Here is a 25,153-nt window from a genome sequence, read left to right as displayed (position 1 = left end):
GACAGTCAATGCGACTGTGCAGATCAATGAATGGATGTGAGTGAGTTTGAGATCTCGGGACTTGAGTTCTTCTGTTATCTCAAGAAAATGTAGTCAATGGTATTAGCCCGGTTTCCATGCCGCTCTAGAAAACTCACCAAGTATTACCGGACCCAAGGCTCAGACGACAAGTGTGTCTAGGAGCTTGAGAGATCGCTGCATACATGGCCAAGTACAAGACGTGTACTAAAGTGACCAGGCAGATGGTTGGAAGTTTCGAATTTGACATCTCTGTCATCTCTGACAGAAACTGGACTGCACTGGACAACATATAGCTCCCAATTTACCCTATACTGATACAACACTACAGCCGACATCTATATAGAATATAATACCATCTCCTAGCTTAACCTCACTTAATTAATCCTGAAAACCTTTTAACAACCTACATAATAGGTTTTCTAATTACCTACAGCAAGAGAATCTCGGCTCCAGCAACCTGACCACTCAATATACTGTTCAGCTTATAGCAGAGCTGAGTTCTTCAAAAGCAGGAGTAGTTCAGAATGACGCTCAAAAGCCTCCTAAGATCAAATTGTCAACTCTGCGAATCGATTTCTTAAGCTATCCCACTAGAATACCTAGCATGACGTATGCTCCAACTACAGCGACTAGCTTGGGTTTTTGGATGACATCAGCGAGGACAATACGACCCAACTTCAGAAAGAATTGAGTCTACTGGGTATGATGGACCGAAATAACCCTCATAGACCTGATATAAGAAACATAAGTCCATCCAATTAGCTGTTAAGTAACTCGGCTGGAGCTTTGAGCAGCTCCTCAAACAAAACGAGCTCGACCACTGCAGTCTATTAAACTAGGCATGCAGAAATGAGCCAACTCTATATTCCGTTGGAACTTATGCCAACATGCACTTTGGGAAAACGACGACGTACTATTGTTGCCGTTCAGTCTGAATTCCTCCTACTAGATGTAATTAGTGAAGGAATACTGTTGACAGTGAGGGCGGCAATAGTGTCTCCTCCTTTTGAACTCTGATCTGGTATGATTTGTCATCAAGATATAGGTAAGAGCGAATAATGGCAATGATGTATTTATGTAAGTGTAATGGGGACTTGATAGAATTTAAGTAAAGAGACAATCAAGGTCAAATTGAGTTCCATGCCTTGCTGCCCCAGGCAAGCTGTTGCAATTCATTAGCTAGCTAGGCACAAATCCACTGATGATGCAATCCCCAAGCCAGATGATCTTATACACAACGATAGACATGAGCTTCCTTTTTTGATGTCGTCCAGCGATAGACTCAATACCCAAACAGCGTCATTCCCGGGGAGCCAAAGCTTATCTGCTTCACCCGCCCACTGTGATGCGAGCCCAGAACCCTCGATCTCATATTCGTAGATGATGCCTTTTTGAGGGGATCGGCTGATGAGAAAATCAGTCCTAGTACGTGAAGCCCTCTCCACGGAACCCCCCTACTGATGGAGTAAGCGAGACACCTAACATCCATTACACTCAGAGACATCACCAGAGTCTACGCATATCTTTGGTTTCACAAGGGGCGATTCAGTAATCGATTCTTAGACGTAATTGGGGTTTTCTGTATAATATGGCATCTACATACACCGACGGCCGTCGATCAGGTACGGCTCCACTGACGGGCTAGCTGCGCATGTTGACTCGTTTACTCATTGATTCTGACAAAGCACTCGACTTGACGATTGGGAATTTCCTCGACCGCTAGCTTTCACTGGACCTAGTGAGCCGGTCAGTAGGACTACCTCGCGGTAGCTGATCTCGGCTTACTGGGGGGTAATGCTAGCCATCAGGCAAAAGAGGATTCCTGCTTCCACCCTCACGCGGTTATTGGGTGGCACACGAATATAGGTTCCGGTCTGCCACCTTATCTCAGACCATCTGCTATCCTGAGTAGATCGGGTAGAGACAACAGGTTCATAGTCTCCGTCACTATGGACCACGGCGAAACCGCTGGCTGGTTTCGGCATAGATGGATAGCTCCGGAGGTAACCTAGCGGGATAATAATAATGGTTTGTTCTGTTTGTGAACGAAGTGATCCACCGCTCATCATTATAAACGGACTATGCTGTCGAACGAGAGCTCCGGTACCGTAAGACTTCTCTAGGTCGGGTATGAGATCATTTACCTAAGGTACCAGTTAATAAATTACTTAGAAGATGCCGCTCCCACTTACATGCTGTTTTGTGAAGGCATCGTATATTTCCGCATGGGTTTTTGTCATATTGTACTCGTGCATACTCATTCCTCCAGTCTCAGACGTCTTGAAGAAGGTGCTTTCATTGTGTTCGTGACAGGCTCGGACAGCCAGGTTGCGAATATCCGGGTGTGCTTCGAGGACAACTGCCTTATCCATCGGGCTTGAACTCTGCCAGCTGCGCCTCCTTGGGAAGGCAAATATAAGTCTCGGGAGGGCCTTGTTCTCGTATTGACGGCGTGTCAGGTCTAAGATTGGAGGCGATGGACTTCGTGGTAGCTCTAACGTACGTAGAGGGCAGTGGTTGGGTTTTGATGGGTTGTGGTGGGATGTTTTGGGCATCCGGCTAAACTGCTCGCGTGAGGTCACGGGACTACGGTGGCACCTTGGGCAAGGTGCGCAAAAGCAACAATAAAAATCCGGATACAGAAGGCTATAGGCCTGGGGCGCCAAGGGCGCTATATCCGCTATAGCTACAGAAGGTTAGAGTGCTGTAGCTGCTAAGCTATTTTATAAAAAATGTATAATGTACATGATAAGCGAGCTGGCCGGATAAGCGAGCTGGCCACCCGCTCGTGCCCTTAATATATTTTACTTTCAATCTGCTATTTCTCCACCAAAAATTATAGAAACTCTTAGCAAAAAGAATCAAATAATCCTAGCTATCGAAGCTATCTAAAAAGACCCCCAGCTAAGCGCATAAGTAGCAGCTAGGATCTATAATATTAGTTATTTAACGCTTAGTACTTATCTTAAGGGAATAACTCCTCAACGCAATAGTATGCCCAATTTACATAAACTTATAGATTTAAAGGAGAAGATAATTATTAAGTATATTCTTAACCTAGATTTATAATTATTTCCTCTCTGGCTTTATAATATAAAAAATATAGCTAATTAACTACTTGCTAACTATAATATACCTCTAGTTAGTAAGTACTAGGCTTTAAATTTTATTAAATACTAACTAGAGCTTAAAATATATTTTATATATAGATATAACTATTAAAGAGCTTAATATAAAGATTCTAATATTATTTAAAGCTAGTTTTAGCTTATATAAAATATAATTATAAAATATAATATTAATAAGTTGAATATCTATAACTTTAATAAAACTAGGTTTATAATAGATATTATCTTAATTAGAATAGTTATTATAAATACTAAATAATATAAAAAACTAAAAATAACCTAGTTAGAAAATAGAGAATAAGTTATAGTAATTTAAAGTATTAATTTCTAAGAATAGGCAATCCTACTATTTATTATTATTATAGGCTAATATTATCTTATAGCCTAGTATAATAAAAGAATCCTATCTTAAAACTAGATTATTATAATTTCTAATAATAGCTAGATAATAAATAAAAAAGGCCTTAAATAGATCCAGTACTTTAATAAATATTTAAAGGTATATTCTTCTAGCTTTTATTACCTTCTTATATTAAATAGGCATAAAAGCTACTATTTAACCAAATTCAAGCTATTCTATAAAAAAAAAAAATTATTACTCTATATATACTACTATATTTATTTTATATCCTCTAGCTACTTAATATTAGCTACTTTAAGCTACTTAAGCAGGCCTACAGTCAATAAATTAAGGATATAATAAAGACCTAGATTATCTATATTACTAAGGTCAATTTCTTTCCTATATTTCAAGCTGCATTTCAAAGCGTAATATCAGAAAAAAACATCTAGAGAGGTTTTCAAGGTATAGAACTTATCCCCTATAATCCAGAAAGTGTACTTTCTCAATTAGATATCAAGTTGCAGACTCTATCGCCTGCGGAGGGGGATTCCAAGCTGCCTAACCTCTAGGTTCTAAAAACCCCAAATAACCTAATTAAAGCTACTTCACAAACCAATTTTATTAAAGATCAAATCAGCTATTATCAGGGCAGCTCTTCGATATCCATTCTAGCTACTATAAACCAATTTGCAAAGAGAGCGCGAGGAATAATATACTAAATGGCATTATTAAAGATAGAGGTTAATAAGCTTCAGGAGGTAAATACAACCCTTAGCTAACAGCAAAGAGTAAAAAAAATACAACTCTAATATTTAGGCAGTATAATAGTAGCTAAGGGGCAGGAACTATAAGATTAGAGGGAAATTGCTAAGTAGATATAGCAGGAAATACTATAAAATTATAGTTAGAAGAGGCAGATGGAGATAAGGGAATAGCAATATAGAAGATATAGGCAACCTGGGTATAATACCCATACCTATAAAGCTAATATAGATATATCTAATAAAGATATTAGTGATTGATTTTAGTTGATTTTAGGTATTGTGGTTGTTTTATCTTAATATCCATTCGTAAAGGTGTAGTTAGGTAGCCAGCTTGCTTATCCGGCCAGCTCGCTTATTATATACATTATATATATTTCACCTTTGTTAAATTTAGTCCGAAGAATATCTCGTACAGATACTAGATCCTCTAGAGACCGTGGTATTGAAGGTATGTGATCATCATACAATAACCGTCAGGTATTTCCCAGCATAACGTGACGCGTGGTTGTGATTTTTTCAATTTCGGATTTTCATGGTTGCACTTTTGCGCACCTTGCCCAACCAGCACCAGTCAACTCAGCCACAGTTTATTGCCGATGCAACTACAGAGTAAGTACAGAGTACATTTTAGGTATCAGTGCTTATGTAATATGTCTCAAACTTTCCCGCCTAAAGCGATTTTCTCACTATTGCACCAAACCTCAACTCTTTTTCTCATTACATCATCGCGAGACAATGCGTATTTCAACATGTCTTTCAAGCATATTCGACCGTGGTGTGGACTGTGCAGGTTTGAATTTGCTCAAGGCGAAGATGTTTTAGTTGGTTTGGTGGCCATCACTTATCCGAGGTGATCAATAGCTAACCGAACAACTAGTGACTCAAGATAATTTGCTTTCACAGAGGCCAAAATACTTCTCTACCGGATTAGAAGAAGATGAAGAAGAATATGAAAACTCTGAGGCCGAAGCAGAATAAGACGAAGAGCCAGAAGCGGCAGGGATTGACTATTACTTCCCATCATTGGAAGAAATCTCACAGAATAGACAGGCTATTGGCTGTCATCCAGGATGCATTGAGTCCCAGCAGCTCGGGGATACCTCGCGTCCAGAATTCATCAACATGGTCAAGAACGATTACATACCCTCACTCCTCGAGCTTAATCGACGTCACAAATAGTTATAAGCGAGATTTACCAACATCTTGTGTCATACATACAGTTTCAACGGGGATGTATCCCGCATGGTTGTTTAACACTGCCTCTCTGCGCTTATACTAGCCCACACAGTGCATATTTCTAAAATAGTTGCAGTACCAGCCGGTATAACTACAATTTTACCTACAGGGCCACTTTAAGCCAGGTATATCATATTCAAGGGAGTGTCTTATATTGCGGTATTGTCAAATAAGCGCCCTCGAATACAGGAGCAAGAAGAACAGCAAATCAGGAAGATCAAACCACCCCAAGGCCCTGTAGATTTGATTTATATAGCCCATAACCATTTAGGCATCCGCAAAATTAGGGCTACAAACTCTAAGGAAGAATCAACTATTAAGACAATACCGGGACTATAGTGGAGGACTCTACCTTTATTAGAACACACCCAACTTCAAGCTACAACCGATATAAGATAACACACTTTATTCTGAATATTTCTTACTCACATCATACACAGGGTATCAAACTGCACAGGTTAGAATATGGACAAAACCCAGAGTCAAAATCCTAGGCCATTCCGCAACTACTTACTAAACCTTTCCAGTCCTACATTCTCAGCAAGGCTTCCCAGATACCAAGGATAAGTCTTCTTAACTGCAACTATAAGAGTATCATAGGGTATTCAGCATATTAGCACTCCCAGATTATAGCAATCCATGTATATCGTCTGGAGAATGATTTTAAGGATGACAGAAAGTTTTACCAAACTTAAATAACAAAGCGCCGGGCAGCAGTTTAGCTTCATCTGCCAATAGACAAAGGTAAGTTTATCGCCGAAGTATAAAAACGCCCAAATCAGTATCCAGGACAAGAGCTTATTATAAGTTTATTAATTAAGTTCTATATTAGTCCTAATACCATATAGATAAAGATAAATACTAGATGCATTTGGGCAATCGGCCTACAACCTAAGAAAAACCAATATCTCGACTATCTGCTTCTTAGCCGGTTAATAACATCTCCAACCCGGCTCTTCTTCGAAGAGTCTTAGTCCGGTATTAGGGAGGTTGCATTTAAAGGCCTAAATATACAAAAGAGCGAAACCAATCCGCCATTTAAAATCAAACAACTCACATACCCTATATCAAGACCAGAGGAGCAACTGTTTTATACATCAGCCCCATTAACTCATGTCACTGCCATAACTTCATGCCATTCAAGACTTGAAGGGGTTGCGGCTATTATTAGTCTGCTTTTAGAGTATCAAGATAGTTGAAAACGGTATGTTGGACAGATGCGTCTGGACAGCCTCAAAGGCACGGTGACGGTCCACGATTCCACAGGAATAATGTTTCTACTCTCGCCGGACAAACGGAAGGTTCTTGACCTGCAGGTGTGTTATGAAGTTGAAGCAGGGGGGTGGATCAGGATGCCATGGAGCGGGAGTTTAGGTTGGTGGTTCTCGGGCACCGGTTGTAAGTTACGTCACGAGCTTCCCGCCTGACGCTTTTCCCACCTCGGAGACTTGAATCTCTTGAAGAGTAAACTTTGTTTAAGACGAAATCATCATTACCTCACTTTCAAATGCAACATGCCCGTGTATAGCCGCTGACGATAAAACCTCCCTTCAAATAAAATTCAACAGCCTCGAGACCCGTCAGTTCCTCGATCTATACCGTCCTTGATTAAATTCAAGCACGACGCTAGTTGTGTGGTGGTGCACTGCTAATGGGACCGTCACGATGCCTCGGCGGCTGGGGCGCCTTGGGAGGAAAAATGTCCTCCAAACGCGGCACCATGATCATCTGCAACCAGCGTCCTCAACTCCTAGACATAGAATCCAATTACTTCAATCTCTACCTCCGTACTGACACAGACGATTTGCTATAACAATTGTTTCCAATCTGCCTGTTGCTGGAATTTCAGTTTCCCTTGCCCCACACACTCGCTACACTGGTAACATCGCGTGCCTCCGCTAGATGCGCAGGACTATAGGGTAACTGATGTCAATAATGTGCTAAATTGACTGACTGCCTCTGCTTTTACTCTTCCATACCCCCGGCTTCTTGGCAAAGTCATTTATGGAACCCCACTCCCATCTCCTAGCCAACTCGAGGCTTATAAGTTATAAGCACCATAAGACCCCGCAAAATTCTTCATCATTCATCTTGCACTCCTTCGCCGTACAGCTATGGCATCCTTCACCCCAATCCCGACGTCGTTGATCGACCTGCCGAGTCGTTTGCCACGTCGTTTGCCCCCCGAAGAACCCGATAGACAAGTACGAGCGTACTTGAAGCTACTCAGCCGATTATCATCCTTTCATGACCGCCCGTATTCATGGGGTTACACTATTTTCCGCACCGTCTATACCCCTGAATCAGATGAGACGTTTCCAAAAGCCATTGAAAGCCTTAAATTTTGGGCAAACCGTTTTGTTATGAGAGAACTCGAAGTTAAGCGGCTTCCCAACGAGGCCCCGCTGGATCCCGCCCCCAACGAGGAACTAGCTCGGCGATTCCACTGCGATATTATGCAAGATGCCGCAACTCTGGATGGAGCGGGCGTCGAGGAAGTGGGCAAGCGCTTTGACGCCTGGGTCAATGAACATCTACAGCCAGAAGTTGGGAAGCGCATGGTGATGGGAAGATATTCTTTTTGCATCATGCTCGATCAACAGGGCATAGATCATCTGCTACAGATGCGCGACAACCCGACACCCCACAAGGCATTTCGCGCTCAGCTAAGGCTCCATGTCAAGCTCTTGACCGACTGGCAGCGTGACCCCGAAGAAGGGGGCAGATTTTGGATTCGGGTAGGCATTCAAGACCAGCTGTTCCCCCTATGCTTTGGATTGGGTGATTCAGATATTTCTGAACTTGGGTTGCCGGATGAAACGGACGGGGTTCATAATTTCTATGGCATGTTCCCATTTCATCCGGAGCTGGACTAGATATGAGAGAATGTGCTTCATTTTACCCACTCGTACGTCGGTACCATATAGGAGGCCAGAATATTCCTGCAATCTGGCAATTCGGTACGTAGAGATAGGTTAGCTGCGAGTTGCTGGGCGATGTTGATGCCCGCGCCCATGCAATGGTGGCGCAGCTGTCCAGCTTTTGATCCACCTCCAAGCCAGACCAAGTGTCGTTTGCCGAATATTGGACGAGGCTAGCACATGCGAGGGGAAGAGGGAGCTCTGTGCCGATGGGAATTCCACTGCAATTCTGGATCGCCGATTTGACATTGTGGGCCACGGGAGAGACGTTGTTGAGGTAGGCTACTTCCTCACAATTATCATCGCCTTCGCCGACTGCGTAAAGATTGTCGGATACACAGAATTAGAAAGCTAAATCATCCGAAATATGGTCTAGGGACGGTTGGATTGCCGTCGGTCCGTCTTCAACGCATTGTTCGTAGGCGAGTTCCAAATCGACCTGAAGCCAGTCGTCATAGAACGAATACAGTGAGCCTTGCATCATTGCTAGCTTTTTCACGTAGCAGTCGGAGCATATCTCGTTGACTCCGGCCTGCATGGGTGTGGCGGTAGTTGTCGAGAAATGTTGTAGTCCTAACATGCCGTCTCGACACTTGTGAACTAATCTATCAGAGACTCGTTGCATCCCTCATCGCAAATTGAGCCAGCTAGGGTTTTTTTAATCGAGAGTGCCTCTATCCCCGACCCCCCAAACATGGTCATATAGCAGTCGCACAGAACCTGGGAGGCTAATGCCGTCTTGAACATATCGGGCACGTCAAAGTTTCGCAGTGCGTCCAACGTGTACATCTGGAACCCTGTTAACGTGCGACACCCCCGGAGATTTCCTCAGAGCCCTGCACCCGGGCAGGAAACAACGACAAGAAGCCGTTGACATTGTGCTTGGCAGGTGTTGTAATGCCCTGCATGGTGTCACCCTCTCAACCGTGATTTCGGTAAAGAGGTTGTAGATCCATAGGTCCTAACGCTATTTTACCTTGACTCCGAGCAGTCTTCCGTGTCAAGACAATCCTAAATGTATTTAAAGAACCACGAGTAGAGCCCTGCGCCCGACAAATAGACAGCAGTCGAGCCCATAGTGCCCAGAACCCAGAAGGTGTAGCAGCTCGCATCATCCGTTCACATGTGACTTATGGATATGCTAAATGTATGATAGAGCAGGCTCTCCAGGTTCTTGCTGTTGTCAACAAAGACGGAGTCGGCAATCTACTCTTCAACAAGCATCAGTCTTAGGACACCAGTGAAGCTGGACAACCTGACGCTCTGTTAGATTATACAGCTGATACACACTCTCTCTCCCGCCGCAATGCTCCTAGGGATGATGGAAATCCGAGCGAAGCGTCGTCTCTCAACAGGCTATCGTATCCCGGCGGAACTCGCAATAGCGGCTCGGCTTATCGCCGAGTCCGATCTGCAGAATCCCAAGGGAATCTAGAGCCAGTAGGCCACTCGGAAAAAGTACGGCCGAGGAAACCTCAATCACACCAATTACCCGCTTGAGCAATAGATTAATCGGAGGTTGCTCTCTCGGTTTTCGGATCAGCAGAATGTCCCTTCAGAGTCGATTCTGGGCACTGGATCATTGGCGGTCCAAAGCATGCTAGCAAGAGCCACTTCGCATCGCCTGAATACAAGATCTGGCGAGATGTCAAGAGTTTCGGAGCTGAGTAGTGACGCTTTTGGCTGCGATTTCAGTGGAAGCTGCAGTAATGGAGCTGAAAAGATGAGAGGATAAAAAGATCCCAACCATTCCAAGATTCTTTGGACACGCCATCTAGAGACACATCTTGCACAATGAGACTTTGTAAAATATTTGTAAATGAAAATGGCAATGAGTTGAGTGTCATGTCTACGGAACAATGGAAACGGACTGATCGCTGGATATCAAAGGGTCGAGACTCCTGCCTGTGCCGCACTTCAACACCTGCCAGATCCACTTTACAAACTTGGCATGGCCATACGCAATGCCCAGCCGGGAGATCGAGATGCGGCCCGATGCCGATGCTATGCCAAGAGTGCGGCTGAAGAATGTAGAGAATAAACTGACATTGCAAGATTATTTCTCAACGTTAAATAGGATAAGTGTTGGTGTAGATGAGAACTCTGTTTTTCTTTATAAAATACAGTCTAGAATAGAAAGACTCAAAATCTTAGACCTGTACAGTGAATTAAATAAGCCAAAAATGTAGAGGTAAAAGGCTCCTCCAGCTCTTTTCTGTGCGCATCGCGACAACACGCCACACGGCAAGGTAACTAGGATAAAGTGCCAGAGCCTTGGAATGCAAAAGCTCGATCTATGGGCAAGCTGCGGCACCGAACGGAAGGCTCAATTGGTTCGGGTGCTGACCCTCCTGGCTACGCGAGGTCGCCCTCAATTTTCCGATCTTGGTCCCAACGTACGTGCATGCGCCGGATGATCTGGGTTATCTGGTGTTTCGTCCAACATTTAAAAATGATAGGAACGGATCGCAGGAGTTCTGATTCTCCTTCAGACTCGAACGATGTACAAGAGCCCATATCCGGGGTTATCTATTCGCTGGGCTGTAATCCAAGCAGGAGTGGGCACTGATGCGAACACATACTACGTAGTATTGCCGTAATAGAGCGCTGCTAGCTATAGGCGGTCCAATAAAAGCGCCAAGGAAAGGGGGGCGGGTGCGGGTCGAAATGCTCGTCTAGTAATAGGAACGAGGTAGCACCGAACGTGCCATGAGGTGCTAGGGACGACCAGGGATGTTTGGGCGTGATGTGATACATGGATTAACTGTTTGAAATTAGCGAGCGGCCTGTAACAACGGGCCTATAGCCTAAAGAAGGGCGGCGGCGGCAATCTATAACTCAGCCAGCAGTGTATTGGACGTTGCGAGTGACTTTACGAGTAGGATTCCGGATCGCCAGTGCCGTTTTGCCGTGCTAGCATACACGCCACTGTAGCCTGTGGCAAGCACCGGACTGAACTCTGCGAGTAATTGTCTGGGCTAAAAGAATGACCGGTGCCATGTTGCTCACCTTGCCTAACTAAGTAGGTATTTACGGGCCTCAAGGATTAAGCACAATGGAACGTTAATTTGAGGCTTGCCCCAGTTTTGTAGAAATACGCGGGGAACCGTGCTGATGCCCTAAAGTAAGGACCTCGGCACACAAATGGTAGCAAATTATACGGTATCAATCTGCGAGGACTGACAAATGGGGTTGGTTATTCTCCAACTTTCAAGAGCCGCATTTTCTATTCTCAGCCGCAATTACCATTCTTAGCCGGGACATACGGTACACGAGGTAGCATTGGTAATCCATGTAGACTCTTGGTAATGGCATTGTTAGCCTGACTAGCTAGCTCTTATTAGCTAGCCCTTGTAACTTAAGCCCACACGGGGTACTCCGTACTGTTGGTGCGGAGAAGCAATGCGGGGTTATTAGCTTGTTGGCTTGTTCTCTGCTCGGAAGAATGTCCTTCTAACGCGTGCTAGGCTGGGCCTCTCCGGAGCAGACTGTCTCCCCATTCGGCCGGGTATCACAGCCCAGGTCTCTCTATACGGGGGGTATCACGGCCCATGTCCCTCTATTCGGGCGGGTAACCTGACCTAACCCCAGCTTTTAAGCCCCCGCGAGAATTGGAGTCAAGTCTGGGGGAAGATCAAACCAGGATTCCCCTTCGACCGAGTTGGAGGACAGACGACGTGTCATGTGTTCTCCCATACGCACCAATCAAACGTACAAGACTCATCTCGGTATCATCTAACCCGCCGGGGTACACTCGGCCAGCTCTACCCCACAAGATACCCCAAGCGGATGATACCCCAAGCGGATCTTCTCCAGAATGGAGAGCAAGAGAGAGTAGGAAAAGTATGAAAAGCAGCAGCCTTCCCCCTCATCAGTGTTGCTTCCGACTCTTCTTTCCTTGTCCTCCTCTTCCACACTATACGTTATTCATACAGGCAAACACCGGCCAACATGGGTAACATTGAAGATTCTAAATCCTATGGCGACGCCGCCGAGGTCGAGCGCGAGGCGGCCGTCACCAAAGAGGAGCATGCCTACGACCTTGACGAGAAGGCGAAAGTCGCCGACTACAAGGCGGACGCAATGGAGGCAGAGGACGCGGAGCACAGGATGGGCGTGCTGGAGGCTGTTCGAGCGTACCCCATGGCTTCGTTCTGGGCGTTTGTCATGTCCTGCACTATTGTACGTTCCGCTCAACCCTTCATATCAGGAACCGCAGCTAACACCATCTTTAGATTATGGAGTCGTACGATGTCTTCCTGATCGGCAACTTCATCGCCCTACCCGCGTTCGCGAACAAATATGGTGTATACCACGCCGCAAGCGACAAATTCGTCATCGAGACCAAGTGGCAGTCTGCGCTTCAAGTGTCCGGCCAGCTCGGCGCGCTGATCGGCGTCTTCATCGCTGGTCCTCTCACCAGCCGTATCGGGTACCGCTACGCAACATTGACCGGCCTCATGCTCTTGAACGCCTTCATCTTCACCTTTTACTTTGCCAACTCGCTTCCCGTCATCTTCGTGGCCCAGCTTCTCGAGGGCTTGCCATGGGGCATCTTCATTGCCAACGCGCCGGCGTACTGCAGTGAGATCGTGCCAATTGCGCTGCGAGCCCCTGCCACCCAGATGCTGCAGATGTTCTGGGCCATTGGCAGTATCATCGTTGGTGCCGTCACTTACCATTACAACACCAGCCTCCACGCAGACGCCTACAAGTACGTGCTCGTCTGCATTGCAAGCAAGTCCTCCGCTAATAAGAAGCCAGGATTCCCATTGCGCTCCAATGGATGTTCCCTACCCCCCTTGCTATCCTCATCTTTTGTGCGCCCGAGTCGCCCTGGTGGCTGGTTCGAAAGGGACGTCTGGAAGACGCAGCACATGCCGTCAGTCGCCTTGGACGCAAGTCGACGACCAAGCCTACTGAGACTGTCGCCATGATGCGCCGTGTCATTGAGCTCGAGAAGTCCACCAAGGAGCCCAACCACTTGGAACTGTTCAAAGGCACTGACCTCTACCGAACCCTCATTGTGTGCTGTGTGTACTTGGCACAGAACCTGACGGGTAACCTCATCGCTAACCAGGCCGTCTACTTCTTCGAGCGTGAGTTTGTCTTCATTATCCCTGTTTTAGGCGAATGTCTGTGCTAATCCAAACGCAGAGGCTGGCGTGTCAACGAATACTGCCTTCGCCCTCGGTCTCATCACCTCGGCTCTGCAGATGATCTTCGTTATGCTCTCTTGGATCCTCACCACATACCTCGGCCGACGTACCATCTATCTCTGGGGCTCGGCCTTCAACGTTGCCCTACTTGTCGCCCTTGGTGTTGCAGGCTCTGTTGGAACGTCGAATTCAGCCTCTCTGGCAATGGCATCCTTGGGTCTCATCGTCTCCGTCCTGTTCACCTTGGGACCTGCGCCCGCTTCGTGGGTCATTATTGGAGAAACATCGTCCATCCGCCTTAGGCCACTGACGACTGGAGTGGGCCGCGCTTCGTACTACATCGTTGAGATTCCTTGCATCTTCCTAGGAAGTTATATGCTCAACCCGACGGTAAGACCTTTCTCCCGAGTCTTATTGTGATGATTGCTAACGTGGTGCAGGGTGGAAACCTCGGCGGCAAGTGCGGCTACGTTTGGGGTGCTACTGGTACGGTTTGCTTGGTCATGGCCTACTTCTTCTTGCCTGAGATGAAGGGCCGATCCTACCGCGAGATTGATATCTTGTTCAAGCGTCGTGTCCCGGCTCGCGAGTGGACGAAGACGGATGTCGGTGTGGAGGACGACGAGTAGATGCCGTTAGGAAGGCAGTAGTAGGACGTGACCAGGGCGACATAGTCGGTGGGGAACGAAGCACGCGATGCGGTCACTGTACTTTAAATGCATTGGTGCAAATACCTTGCATTCGCTCGAGTCTCGTCTTACGAGACTGAATTCTTTGTTGAGACATAGCTTAGACTAGACTTAGAACTGCCATATAATGAGCTACCCTAATCCACAAGAGTGTGCCTTGCTTAAAATTATACGGCGACATGAGCATGCAAGTCATCAGCCGTGAGATTAGGCAGTGGTGCAATCACTAGTAACCTGCGAAGGCTGATTCACTTGTAGCTTGGTAACAGAAATATTCATGGCTTTCGGGAATGGCCACTGTTGTCACATGTTGTCGCCTCCGTCCTAGAATTAAAGACAGAGGTAGCAAAACGACAGCCTCATCTTTAATGCGGCTATATTGAGAGTAAAACTGACCCCCACGACTCTGGGCAACGACCTGATCACACCTGGGCGCAACAGGCTGTTCTAGTTGATATGAGAGCAGTGTTTTGGTTTATTTGAGGTCCTCGCGACGTGTTATCCGCATGTTTAGTTCCGACTGGATCAAAACACCAAAAAAAGAATTCCGAATAGGCCTCTCCATATCAATAACGGAAAAGTCAAATCGGCGAATTAACTATGAAATTGGTGAGAATGCGCATGTCTAAAACCTGGGGTAGATCGCGTGATAAACATACCTCGACAGTCATTTTATTCAGCTCAATGCACGCAATGGGTCGACCCAGGCAACCCCAACGCCCCTGACCAAAGCAGAGATCGATGGTATTTTCCATGGCCTGCCGTTGTTCTTCATCGGCTCGCAACCACCGGTCCGGCAGAAACATATCAGCACCGACACCGAAAACACTCTCATTGCGCATGACTGCACGAGCACTCCAGGCGACATTGGTCCCGGCGGGGATGCGGATACCACAGACGACGGCATCACTGTCGGATATACGAGGCATGATACCTGAAATGGGAGGCCACATACGGAAACCTTCTTTTATGCAGGCCTGAAGCAGCGGAAGCTCTTTGGCCTCGGCGTGGGTAATGGGAGACGAGACGAGCTGGTTAGCTACAGCGGAGTCGATTTCCACCTGTAGACGCCTATATATAGTAGGGTTCGTAACGACGTGGACCATTACTGTCCTCAGAACCGTCGCTGTTGTATCGGAGCCGGCAATGCTGTTTAGTCAAATTGAGCTCCGGTTTCAACGTTTGCAGATCGGTGAGTTGAGACAACATACATTTGTACCAGAGACTCAGCCTCCGCTTCCTTCTGTTCAAGCCCGTGCCGTACGAAGGAGCCAAGCATGTCTTTCCTATCTACGGCTTTGGGCGTATAACGCTCGCCGACAACACGCTTTGCGATGGCCATAATTGGGCCAAGCCCGACGGCATCCCGCTCCGATGGCACCATGGCCTTGCAAAGTGACGACTGAAGGAGGTTGACGAGCCACGGGATTAGAGCGAACATCTGCATCATGGGGACGGAGGACTCGACTGTGCGTATGTAGTCGTAAAGGTCTTCGTCCCGGTCCATGAAGCCAAAGGATTCGCCGAATGCAATCTTAGAGATGACGTCGAGGGTCATGTACTGTGCCTTGCGTGCAAAGTCGACAGGGCGGTATTCGGTGGCAGTAGAGAGATATTTATCTTCGAGGAGAGTAACAAACCGAGCAATACCCGCATCAATAGACTCGTGGAGGCCGTCGACATCTTTGCCACTGTATCCTGGAGCGAGCTTGGAGCGTAAGGCTGAATGAACATCGCCACCGCGCATTGACAGCGTGCAGTCTCTCGGGGGGTCCAGTCGAAATCCTTTGTACCAAGGGGCTCGATCAAACTGGGAGCGAACTCCCCACATACGGCGGACCTCTTCTGGATCACCGCACACGATGTAGTTTGGCGCGATACGGGCAATGGAGCCTAGGTTTAGGAAGCGATGCCCCAGCAGTTAGCAAGCAACAAACAGTAGCTATGGGCCATTTATCATTGGGCGTTTGCCAGTGAGCATTACCGTATTGTTTGCAGACATCACCGAGTTCTTCAAACAGGCTCCCTTGTCGCGTTTTGTTGATGAGCCACAAGTCGGTCCAAGCAGCAAACCTGGGACCTTTGATGTGTCGCAGACGATACCAGCTCCTCACGCGAGAAATTGCGATGTGCACGCTGAAAAGACAGGCTACCAATACCCAGAATGCCGGGCGGCTGACGACCTCGGAAAGGGTTGAGAGAGAGGGCATCTCCATTTTGTTCGGTGTTGTCGGGTCGCCCTTTCAAACGAGGGGCATGATGGGGAAGAGGCTACGGCTGGGAAGAAAAAGTGGCGATAAGAATGATACGTCGCCATTACCGCGCGCCAAGGGGATCGGATTGACCGATCTTATCACCATGTTGCGTATGTATGTAACCCCTACCAATTGTCAAGACACCATTAATAATCCACAAATCATCAAGAACTATTGGTGGGACGAGCCGACCTGTGAACATGTCTTGCCCCTAACTAGGATTAGCAGTTCTTTTGTAGTATTCCATGTTCGCCATTTAGGCTGTGGATCACCGCTGTTTCCATCAAAACGTTTATACACACGACAGTTGCATGCATCTAGGACCGATATTGGCCATCCCAATCTTGATGCTTAAGATCATAGGAACTCAATCTTACAGTGATATCTGACGAAAGGTGAGGTTCCTACTAACGCATTCCACATTTACAACTGGTACACAGTACTCCTACCCTTGACTTAATACCATGATTGCGGAGTGTGACCGGCCGTTGAAAGAGCGTTTATATAGGCGCCGTGTTCGTGGAGAAAAGCGCCGACGATTTCACAGTAATGAAGGCTCACGAGATGGAAGGGTGTTAGACCTTGAGAGCCACCTCTTAGGTGAATTAGAGAGGGGTCCATTCTGTAGAAGTACTCGAGCGTATCGAGGAACTTGGCTCGAGCAACAGTAGTCACTTGAGAGTGTAAGATTGCGTTTCCGACATAATATACCATATTATACTCAGTGGACTACTGACGAGGCTCTCATCTGAGGCAAGTATGTGGAACACGTTGAGGCCAGTGCTTGTGACGATCAACCTGCGCTTCGGAGTAAGCTCCATCAAAAATCGCATGGGCTTCATCCTAGGAAGCACAGAAGATGGGTGTAAATCGTTATTAGTACCAAGTGGGTCTTGTGGTTTCGTTTGAGAATAATTTGGTCACGGGCACGCGAAGTGAGGATATACTGCGTTTTGCGATGTTGTTTTTCAACACAGCTCTGACTTCATTCAAAACTGTTCATAGAGTTTGAAAAAAAGACGTTGATGCTAACATTGCGAACTTCAAGCTGAATGTACCACCTGCGAACTATTCTCAGAGACGCCTTCTTATGTACTACTTGCTCTCCATTTCCACCAATTCCAGGTACTGACCAGCCGCTTCTTTGACAATTACATCAAACCCAGCCAGGCTTATACCTAGAACGTCTCGTACCTGTTGAATCTCGCATTAGTGATGAGCCAAACAATGACGCGTCAGTGCAATTGCAATCACACACCTTACTCGAATCCCATCTCAAGAGTATAGTCGGCTGCGGACCACTCTCCCGAAAGAGACCGGATTTAAAGGCTTCAGGAAAGTTCTTCTTGACGATGGGGATTTTATCCTCCCACTTCCCTTCAACGTTGAGGACAAAGGACTGATTTCCGTCGACATCCGAATCCAGTGCCCTGACATGCGCGCGAGCCACATCGGAACAGAGAACGACGTTTCCGATCATGGCTTCTCCCTGGTTGCCGGTCAACAAGCTGTAGAGCAGCACATTGGTGGAGCTATTGCGCATGTCATTGGTGCTGGTGAGGAGCTCATCCTTGCCAAAGATCCAGGATGGCATGATGGAGATCAGGTCAAAGCTCGTGGTGTTATTTCTCATGAATGCCTCCGAGGCGTTGAGGGCTGCAGCTTTGCTCGCGACATACGCCTGAAGCTGAGAGTCATACGGCGGCGCCGGAACGACCACGCGGGTCTCGGGCCCGCGTACAACCTCGCGCTCCTTGGTGTCTGTGACGTAGACTTCAGGAGGAGCGATGGCTACCGTGGAACTGGTCATGACGATGCGCCTCACCGTCTTGCCCTTCTCGTTTGCGGACTTGAGAAGACCCAGGTTGCCATTCACAGAGGCTGTGACAAAGACATCCTCCAGTGACTCTTTCGAAGGAGTCGGTTTCTGGCTTGTCGGGACAGGTGCGGCAGCATGGATGATGAAGTCGACTCCCCGTACGGCGGCATCGTACGCGCCAACGGCTGCCAAGTCCGGCACGATCACAAACATTAGCTGGGTCGTGGAGGGATCCATGGCAGAGATTGAAGGAGCCGCCCGGACTTTGTCGATCTTGGCCTGAGAACGAGCCGCAACACGAACTCGATAGCCGCTCTTCAGGAGGTCTACTAGAATGGTGTACCCCAGAAAGCCGGTGCCACCAGTAAGCAGAACGAGTTCTCCGGCCATGGTCGTGGAATTGCACTGTCCTCTATTAGAAAGATTGGGAGGTATGGTTTGTGATGTTGGAAGAGCGACATCTGTGCTGTCTTTATTATTTTATACCCAGAGAATAGATGTGCTTGAAGAAGTGCATACGTCAGGCCGACCATTTTAGGAAGTATGAAGCCGCCATGTTAGGAACACAGTGTCACGGATTCAATTCAAACATATTTCCTATTTCGGAAGTATCAGTTCAGCTAAGTTAACTGATCCACCTGACGGAAGACGGACCGCGACATGGGACTTTATTAGCTCCCGAGATATTCCTCCAACCCCGCTAGCAACGGCTGACAATGAGATTCATCCCATAGAAAGGTAGATAATGTCCTTTGTATGCTGCCATTACCCGGAATGAAGTCTTGGGGATATCCTTGCAGAATGGATTGAAAAAGACTCAAAAACCATTGCTCTCCCGGACTGGTCTCGGCACCTTCCCCCGTCCCTAGCAGCCCGACGAAAGCTATCCACAACAAGGCCGCTGTATTCCCCGACCAAGTGTCTCTCGTATATGGAACTAATCCGAGTGTACTTTGTAGTCTGGCGCACATCCGGCGTAGCAGTGGAGCTTTTGATGGCACTTGACGCAACGTAATGTACACGAAGATGTGGGCAGCTAGGACAAGTGCATGAGATCGCCTACCAGCATCAGATACATCGATGCAATCTTGATAGAGGTGCTGCAGAATCGCATCGTCTGCAACGTTGAGCAGTGTTCGCACGACCGCAAGTGAAACCATTGATGACTTCTGTGCTAGGAGCAGTTGCCTTAACTGGGCGAATACCAGCTGATGATTGTGCGAACTGTCGTTGGTTATTGAACGATCCAAAGGCATGTGTTGAGCCTGCTCTAGGATTGACGTCGGAACATGAGCGTGATCTGTGTGAAAGAGCGAGAATCTGGGCCGATGGCCCAGTGCAGTGGCAACCTGTATGTCGGCCCTGAACCCCTCTGTCAGCAGAGCTGAGAAAGAGGCAATTGATGAAACTTACAAATTGATGGACTTGCACAAAATGAAGTCGTCTTTGAAGCTTTCAGGGCCACCTCGTGAGTTGAAAATATTATGGACAGCTCGCAGATGCGTCTCTGCAGCCTTGAAGTCACCGTCGTAGGCCTGAGGTCGCATCAGCAGAGAGCAGGTTTCACCGTAGAGATACCACATACCTCCACAATTGCCAAAGTGGACATGGTGAACATCAAGAAAGTTATCTCGTAGTCCTTGCGGACAGAACTAGCACATGCTAGCCGGACCCCGATCTCTCGCATCGCATCTCCCTTTTGGTGTATACCCTCGAGCTGGATCGAATGATCTAGAGATGGATACTCCATTCGCCATACTGTTGCAGTCATCGCGAGAGTGCTGTGCATCATTGGCGCGCTCTGCAGTGCATAGGGAAACCACGAACTCCTTCGATCGACTGTGATGGAGTCGAACTTTACCAAGACTGACAATACAAGCGAGAAACATTAGCTATAAGTTCGCGACTAATGATCAGCGGTAGGAGAACCTACAGTACCTGACCAGATACTCAACTTCTGGATTCGTGGTTATCGGGAGGCTATTGAACGGATCGACGCTGCCAGCACAAAGAGACTCTATGTGATATGCTGGCAGCTGTATCGAAGTCTGGCGTGGAAGCACTATTAGCTTGGATGTCTACACAAATAGGCTTGAGGCCTAGTCGTACCTGTGCAGATGTCTTTGGCACCGACGGGGCGTTTGCAGTTCTGTGCTCTGGAGTTGTCAACTCGGCGGAGACGATACTAGTCCGAGCTTCATCCCGCTGTGTGTTCATCTCCCCATGCAACTCGAAGCGTAGCATACGCTCCTCTCCGTATTTCGTGCAGCGGAAGGACTGCTCCGCTGCCTTCGGCCTCGAAGGGCGTGCGGCTTTTTGGAGACCTGCGCGTATTGCATGACTTCTGATAGACCTGGTTAATTTCGATGATTTTTTTCCCCCACCTTCTACTGCAACGAATTTGTATCGTGGCATTTTGAATGCATCATTGCAACTCTGACGGCAGAGACAGGTTTCTCACCTTGCTTACTTTCGGTTATCCTCGTCGGATATAAGGGCTGTATGGCAGTAACTCCGATCCCTGGTTACTAATCCGGTTGTTGTTGAAATCTAACAACCAGAATCGAGTCAACTTAACTACGTGCGCAGAGGCATTAATATACAGAACTATTGGCGGCTGGTCCTCGCAGCCTCCATTTCCTGCTGTCGCTGCAGAATCGTTGACCCGTCTTCCTCGTCGCAGCCAGTGCATCACTAACACCACCAAAACCAGACCCTATCGCCCCAACTTCTTGCCACGGTGTTGCTGGTTCAACCAAGCCCCAGCCATATCTGCTTCCGGCCCTGATAAGCTTCGATGTGGAGAGAGTGGTGGTAAAGCAATGACGATGGCCATATGCATAATGATGCTGTGGATCAGAACCGTACATTACCGCAAATAAAGAAGTTTTAAAGCTGGGATTGTTAGTTTGTGTTCGGTCATGAGCAGACTATTCAGTCGGCTGGAAGTCAAACGTGAAAATGATTGAAAATCATGGGTGCGGTGCCAGATTTAGACACAGGGTAATCGAAGAAGCCGAGGGTACTAATCATGGATAGGGCTGCTCTGTAATGGTACGCTCATGGTAAACAGACGGCTACGCCAGTGTTAAATCACATCGATAAACAAAATCAAAATTTGACAACACTTTATATCCTCATGGCATTGCTGTAAAGACACCACCAACACTGTAAAATTGCGACTCATCAGTCTGGTGGTGTTTTGGTGACGGAGATACCGACGGGGTTAAGGGCAGGGATTCGGGCATCTAAAAGGCGCCGATGTTCAAACTGAATCCGTCGGCGAGAATCAACTCCACATGTTCCGAACCGTTCTCCCATCAATCGCCTCTGACAAGATGGTGTTACACACGTACTCTTCTCGGTGTGATGAGATGCCCGATGTCCGACGCATCTGTGAAGAGCGGAGACGCCCGGAGTCGTAACGTTTTCGCTAACTTAGCGCCATGTCCCATGAAAACGCTAACCTTGTTTCGTATTCACATGTGGTCTGATCCAATCAAAGAGCAATTTCCATTTCTCCCTTGGGAATACGATGCTCAGCGGAAACGATCAGAGTGGATGCTCACAATAACGAAACTAAAAACCATTTGATGTCGGACTTGATGTCGTTGCGAAGGCCGGAGATTCCGTCGGGGACAATTCAAACCGTGTCGTGGTTCTAGGACGTACATCAGCTCATGAGTATATATATCCCAGCTCTCATACAGCTTGGACGAGATTCATTATAGATTCAAAATTCATTTGATTCACCCCAACTATTACATCCCAACTTGAAATTTCACCATGGCTACCAAGTCTATCGAGAGAGTCTGCATTATCGGTGTAAGAGACCCTCAAATTCATTGTTCATGCTCGCAGTTCTAATGCTTGGTAGGCTACCGGTCGCATTGGAGGGGCCTTTGCAGAGGCACTACTGAAGACTGGCAAGCACACAGTCACCGCCTTGACTCGTGCAGACAGCAAAGGTCAGCTTCCCGAGGGAATCAAAGCCGTCAAGGTCGACTACGATGACGAGGCATCGATAGTGGAGGCTCTGAAAGGCCAGCAATTCCTCGTCATTACCCTTTCAGTAACTGCTCCCCAAGATCTCCATGGCAGGATTGTGGTCGCCGCAGCCAAAGCCGGCGTCCCCATGGTCATGCCAAATGCCTATGGGTATCCCATGGATAGGAAGAACATGGATGCAGAGGATACCTTTGCCGCCGGTCTTCTTTCTAAAATTGAAGAAGCGGAAAGGCTTGGCCTGTCAACATTCACCCTGTCCTGTGGTTTCTGGTACGAATGGAGTCTGGCTCTCGGCGAACAGTGGTTTGGTTTCACCATCAAGGACCAGAAGGTCACAATGTTTGACGATGGAAAGCGAGTCGTTACCGTTAGCACCTGGGAGCAGTGTGGTCGTGCCCTTGCCGGGTTTCTCAGTCTTCCGGAGTCTGGTGCCAGCCCTTGCGTTGGCGACTATACGAACAGCAACATCCTCATCAACAGCTTCCAAGTGTCGCAACGTGACATGCTCGACAGCCTGCACCGCGTTTTGGGAACCTCGGATTCGGACTGGGACATCACATATGAATCCGTTGAAAAGCGTATGCAAGATGGTACAGAGGAGCTGAAGAAGGGGATGATGACGGGCTTCGCCAAGGTTCTCTATGCACGGGGGTTTGACGCTGCTAACAAGAATCGCGACTACGCAGCGACAAGTTCAATGGCTAATGGTATTCTCGGGCTTCCAAAAGAAGACCTCGATGAGGCGACGAAGAGGGCAGTGGACATGGTGCGAAGTGGCTGGACTCCTTTTGCCTAGAAGTGCGAGGCAAATGCTTCCCGGAGTTTGACGATTCAATAATCGCCACTCTTCTAGATCCGTGGGCTTAGTAGTTGAGAATGCATTTCTTATCATGGAGTCTAATACAGGTCGCATTAAAAAGATCTATTATCCGTCCTGTCGGTCTTGATCGCCTGCCACAGCTCTATTCCATTGGCAGGCAATTGGACAGACTTCAGGTGCGAAATTCACCAGGGGGCTATCTGTGACTATCATAACTTCTAGTGCATTACCTCGTGGTGGTGGTGACTTAAGCTGCCTTCGAACTGACCAAGAACGCTAGGGTCTGTGGGATGAATAGGATTACACGATTTGTTCAAAGGACTCGACAGGCATTCAACGACTTTGGACCGAGGTTACGGATAATGGGGCAAAGAATTGGCGATACGTATCTCGAAAGCGGTTCTGCCAGTCTGACGGGCCGCTTCTCGGGAACTTGGTTGGAGTAAGCCGAACGAACAACAGGTTATACGTGTCTTGAGTTTGCTAGGATTTGGCAAGAGTTATTTCCCCTCTTATCGATCTAATTGGACTCAAGGGAGCGTACAGTCGTTCATTCGATGCCTAAGGCAGCTGCCACGGAGCGCGTCTCGTCCGTGCTGTGTATTTGCATTTATTTACCGTGGAGTTGACTCGAGGGCAGTAAAATTTACTAGAGGCTCTAGTCTGCGTAGACCTCGGGACGGCTCCCAAAGGGGAAAGCCACTATCTCTACAGGTGTACTTAGAGCGGGGGTCTGACTCGAAGAGACCCTCTCTTTGCGTGTGTCGCATTGACTGCTACGCCAAAAGTGGAATGAACACTCCGCTAATGCGTAGTGCAACTGAGGCCTATATACTGGATGTGACAGCGTGGGTGGCGAAATCTTGGGATACCTTACTACAGCTTAGAATTGCTAGTTAAGCTAGTGCAGATGCTTTATAATCACTTGCTTCTCCTCCTGTTACCCCGCAGTTAGTTCGCTTTCTACTCACTTCAGGCAGGTATTATTATAACTTGTGCATCGAGGCCCACAAGAGATATCCCAGCCTACTAGTGGGATCACGGGGACGAGCTAGGACTTGATGAACTGTATGATGATAATTACCTAGCTAGATGTGACAGAATGTGTGTCGCGGGGCGATCGCCTCTGTCGCTACGTCCCTAAAGCGGGACAAGTCGGGACGTAGGTCCGACAGTCGGTTCCACCAACACCTACATATAAAGGCGAATGTTGCATTAAAACAACGACGCCTAAAAATACTCGAAACCCAGATTTATCATTACCCCCTTCACTATAATGTCTGACCTTACTCTTTACTACGCCAAGGGCACTTGCGCCTTTGTCCCACAGTCCCTCATCCTGCACTTGAGACTTTCCGCCAAGTTCGTCGAAATGAAAGATAGCGGTAACGGCTTCGCCAGTGTCGACGGTAGCATGTCAAATATCGCGTACAAGAAGATCCACCCGCAAGGCTATGTCCCCGCGCTTCGTGTTGGCAATGAAATCATCACCGAGGTTGCTGCCATCCTCGTTTATATCGGATCACTCGCTAAGGGCCAGTCAATGGTGGCCCAAGGAGATATGGAGCAGGCCCGGCTCATGGAATGGCTGGTCTATTTCGCTGACACCGTTCATGGTGCGTTTGCCATGATCTACCGCCCTCGTCGTTACGTCGACAACCCCGATTTCCACGAGTCTGTTATACGAAAGGGAAAGAAAGGAGTTGAGGCATGTTTCACAGATCTTGAGCCTCGTCTCAAGGGCAAAGACTTTCCATTTGGGGAACGCTTGACGATTGTGGACTTCTTCCTATATATCTTTGGGCGCTGGGCTCTTGACTGCGGATACAACCTCGAGAAAGACTACCCCTATCAGTTTAAGCATTTCCAGCGTCTGGAGAAGCTAACTGGTATTCAGCAAGCTACTGAAATACATAAAGCCTGAAGTTAATCCGGACTTTTCAGCTGCAATTTGCAGCTTCGGAATAAGGGTCGGGTCAGTTACGATTAA

At 47.6% G+C, this 25,153-nt stretch overlaps 8 protein-coding genes across 8 annotated transcripts; 4 read left to right on the top strand and 4 right to left on the bottom strand.

Moving 5' to 3' along the window:
• Positions 1 to 1,573: 1,573 nt before the first annotated feature.
• On the bottom strand, positions 1,574 to 2,552 carry BGZ61DRAFT_456660 (uncharacterized protein). The gene is made up of 3 exons (XM_046246545.1): positions 2,214 to 2,552; positions 1,807 to 2,165; positions 1,574 to 1,756 (listed from the first exon to the last, which is right to left on the bottom strand). Exons 1-3 carry the CDS (start codon positions 2,391 to 2,393, stop codon positions 1,741 to 1,743), a joined length of 555 nt encoding a protein of 184 aa, XP_046101231.1. The 5' UTR covers positions 2,394 to 2,552; the 3' UTR covers positions 1,574 to 1,740.
• Positions 2,553 to 6,849: 4,297 nt separating this feature from the next.
• On the top strand, positions 6,850 to 8,368 carry BGZ61DRAFT_496328 (uncharacterized protein; the record flags this gene model as incomplete). The annotated part of the gene is made up of 2 exons (XM_046251005.1): positions 6,850 to 6,890; positions 7,723 to 8,368. 2 exons carry the CDS (start codon positions 6,850 to 6,852, stop codon positions 8,366 to 8,368), a joined length of 687 nt encoding a protein of 228 aa, XP_046101230.1.
• Positions 8,369 to 12,364: 3,996 nt separating this feature from the next.
• BGZ61DRAFT_520213 (alpha-glucosides permease MPH2/3) lies at positions 12,365 to 14,233 on the top strand (the record flags this gene model as incomplete). Its single annotated transcript, XM_046252441.1, has 5 exons — positions 12,365 to 12,595; positions 12,649 to 13,127; positions 13,178 to 13,512; positions 13,571 to 13,962; positions 14,013 to 14,233. The coding sequence occupies 5 exons, from the start codon at positions 12,365 to 12,367 to the stop codon at positions 14,199 to 14,201; spliced, it is 1,626 nt and encodes a 541-aa protein (XP_046101229.1). The 3' UTR covers positions 14,202 to 14,233.
• Positions 14,234 to 14,736: 503 nt separating this feature from the next.
• On the bottom strand, positions 14,737 to 16,477 carry BGZ61DRAFT_496326 (benzoate 4-monooxygenase cytochrome P450; the record flags this gene model as incomplete). The annotated part of the gene is made up of 4 exons (XM_046251004.1): positions 14,737 to 14,859; positions 14,921 to 15,410; positions 15,473 to 16,154; positions 16,246 to 16,477. The coding sequence occupies 4 exons, from the start codon at positions 16,475 to 16,477 to the stop codon at positions 14,737 to 14,739; spliced, it is 1,527 nt and encodes a 508-aa protein (XP_046101228.1).
• Positions 16,478 to 17,611: 1,134 nt separating this feature from the next.
• BGZ61DRAFT_359171 (uncharacterized protein) lies at positions 17,612 to 18,725 on the bottom strand (the record flags this gene model as incomplete). Its single annotated transcript, XM_046241048.1, has 2 exons — positions 17,612 to 17,710; positions 17,775 to 18,725. The coding sequence occupies 2 exons, from the start codon at positions 18,723 to 18,725 to the stop codon at positions 17,612 to 17,614; spliced, it is 1,050 nt and encodes a 349-aa protein (XP_046101227.1).
• A 281-nt stretch (positions 18,726 to 19,006) lies between these two features.
• On the bottom strand, positions 19,007 to 20,750 carry BGZ61DRAFT_481091 (uncharacterized protein; the record flags this gene model as incomplete). The annotated part of the gene is made up of 5 exons (XM_046249262.1): positions 19,007 to 19,697; positions 19,749 to 19,870; positions 19,921 to 20,201; positions 20,269 to 20,413; positions 20,445 to 20,750. 5 exons carry the CDS (start codon positions 20,748 to 20,750, stop codon positions 19,007 to 19,009), a joined length of 1,545 nt encoding a protein of 514 aa, XP_046101226.1.
• A 1,327-nt stretch (positions 20,751 to 22,077) lies between these two features.
• On the top strand, positions 22,078 to 23,315 carry BGZ61DRAFT_590681 (uncharacterized protein). Its single transcript, XM_046256646.1, has 2 exons — positions 22,078 to 22,160; positions 22,213 to 23,315. The coding sequence occupies exons 1-2, from the start codon at positions 22,122 to 22,124 to the stop codon at positions 23,137 to 23,139; spliced, it is 966 nt and encodes a 321-aa protein (XP_046101225.1). The 5' UTR covers positions 22,078 to 22,121; the 3' UTR covers positions 23,140 to 23,315.
• Positions 23,316 to 24,439: 1,124 nt separating this feature from the next.
• On the top strand, positions 24,440 to 25,087 carry BGZ61DRAFT_425576 (glutathione S-transferase; the record flags this gene model as incomplete). Its single annotated transcript, XM_046243650.1, has 1 exon — positions 24,440 to 25,087. One exon carries the CDS (start codon positions 24,440 to 24,442, stop codon positions 25,085 to 25,087), a length of 648 nt encoding a protein of 215 aa, XP_046101224.1.
• Positions 25,088 to 25,153: the final 66 nt, after the last annotated feature.

Source organism: Ilyonectria robusta (assembly GCF_021365365.1).
Source record: "Ilyonectria robusta strain PMI_751 chromosome Unknown BGZ61scaffold_17, whole genome shotgun sequence".
NCBI classification, from domain to species: domain Eukaryota; kingdom Fungi; phylum Ascomycota; class Sordariomycetes; order Hypocreales; family Nectriaceae; genus Ilyonectria; species Ilyonectria robusta.
This window is presented reverse-complemented; position numbering and strand designations above follow the sequence as displayed.

Excerpts from the sequence above, each read along its gene's own strand:
- BGZ61DRAFT_456660 (XM_046246545.1), bottom strand. The coding sequence starts at position 2,393 with ATGGATAAGGCAGTTGTCCTCGAAGCACACCCGGATATTCGCAACCTG. Across the intron at positions 2,166-2,213 it reads ATGCCTTCACAAAACAGCAT|GTAAATGATCTCATACCCGA; the intron begins GTAAGTGGGAGC and ends CTGGTACCTTAG.
- BGZ61DRAFT_590681 (XM_046256646.1), top strand. The coding sequence starts at position 22,122 with ATGGCTACCAAGTCTATCGAGAGAGTCTGCATTATCGGT. Across the intron at positions 22,161-22,212 it reads AGAGAGTCTGCATTATCGGT|GCTACCGGTCGCATTGGAGG; the intron begins GTAAGAGACCCT and ends AATGCTTGGTAG.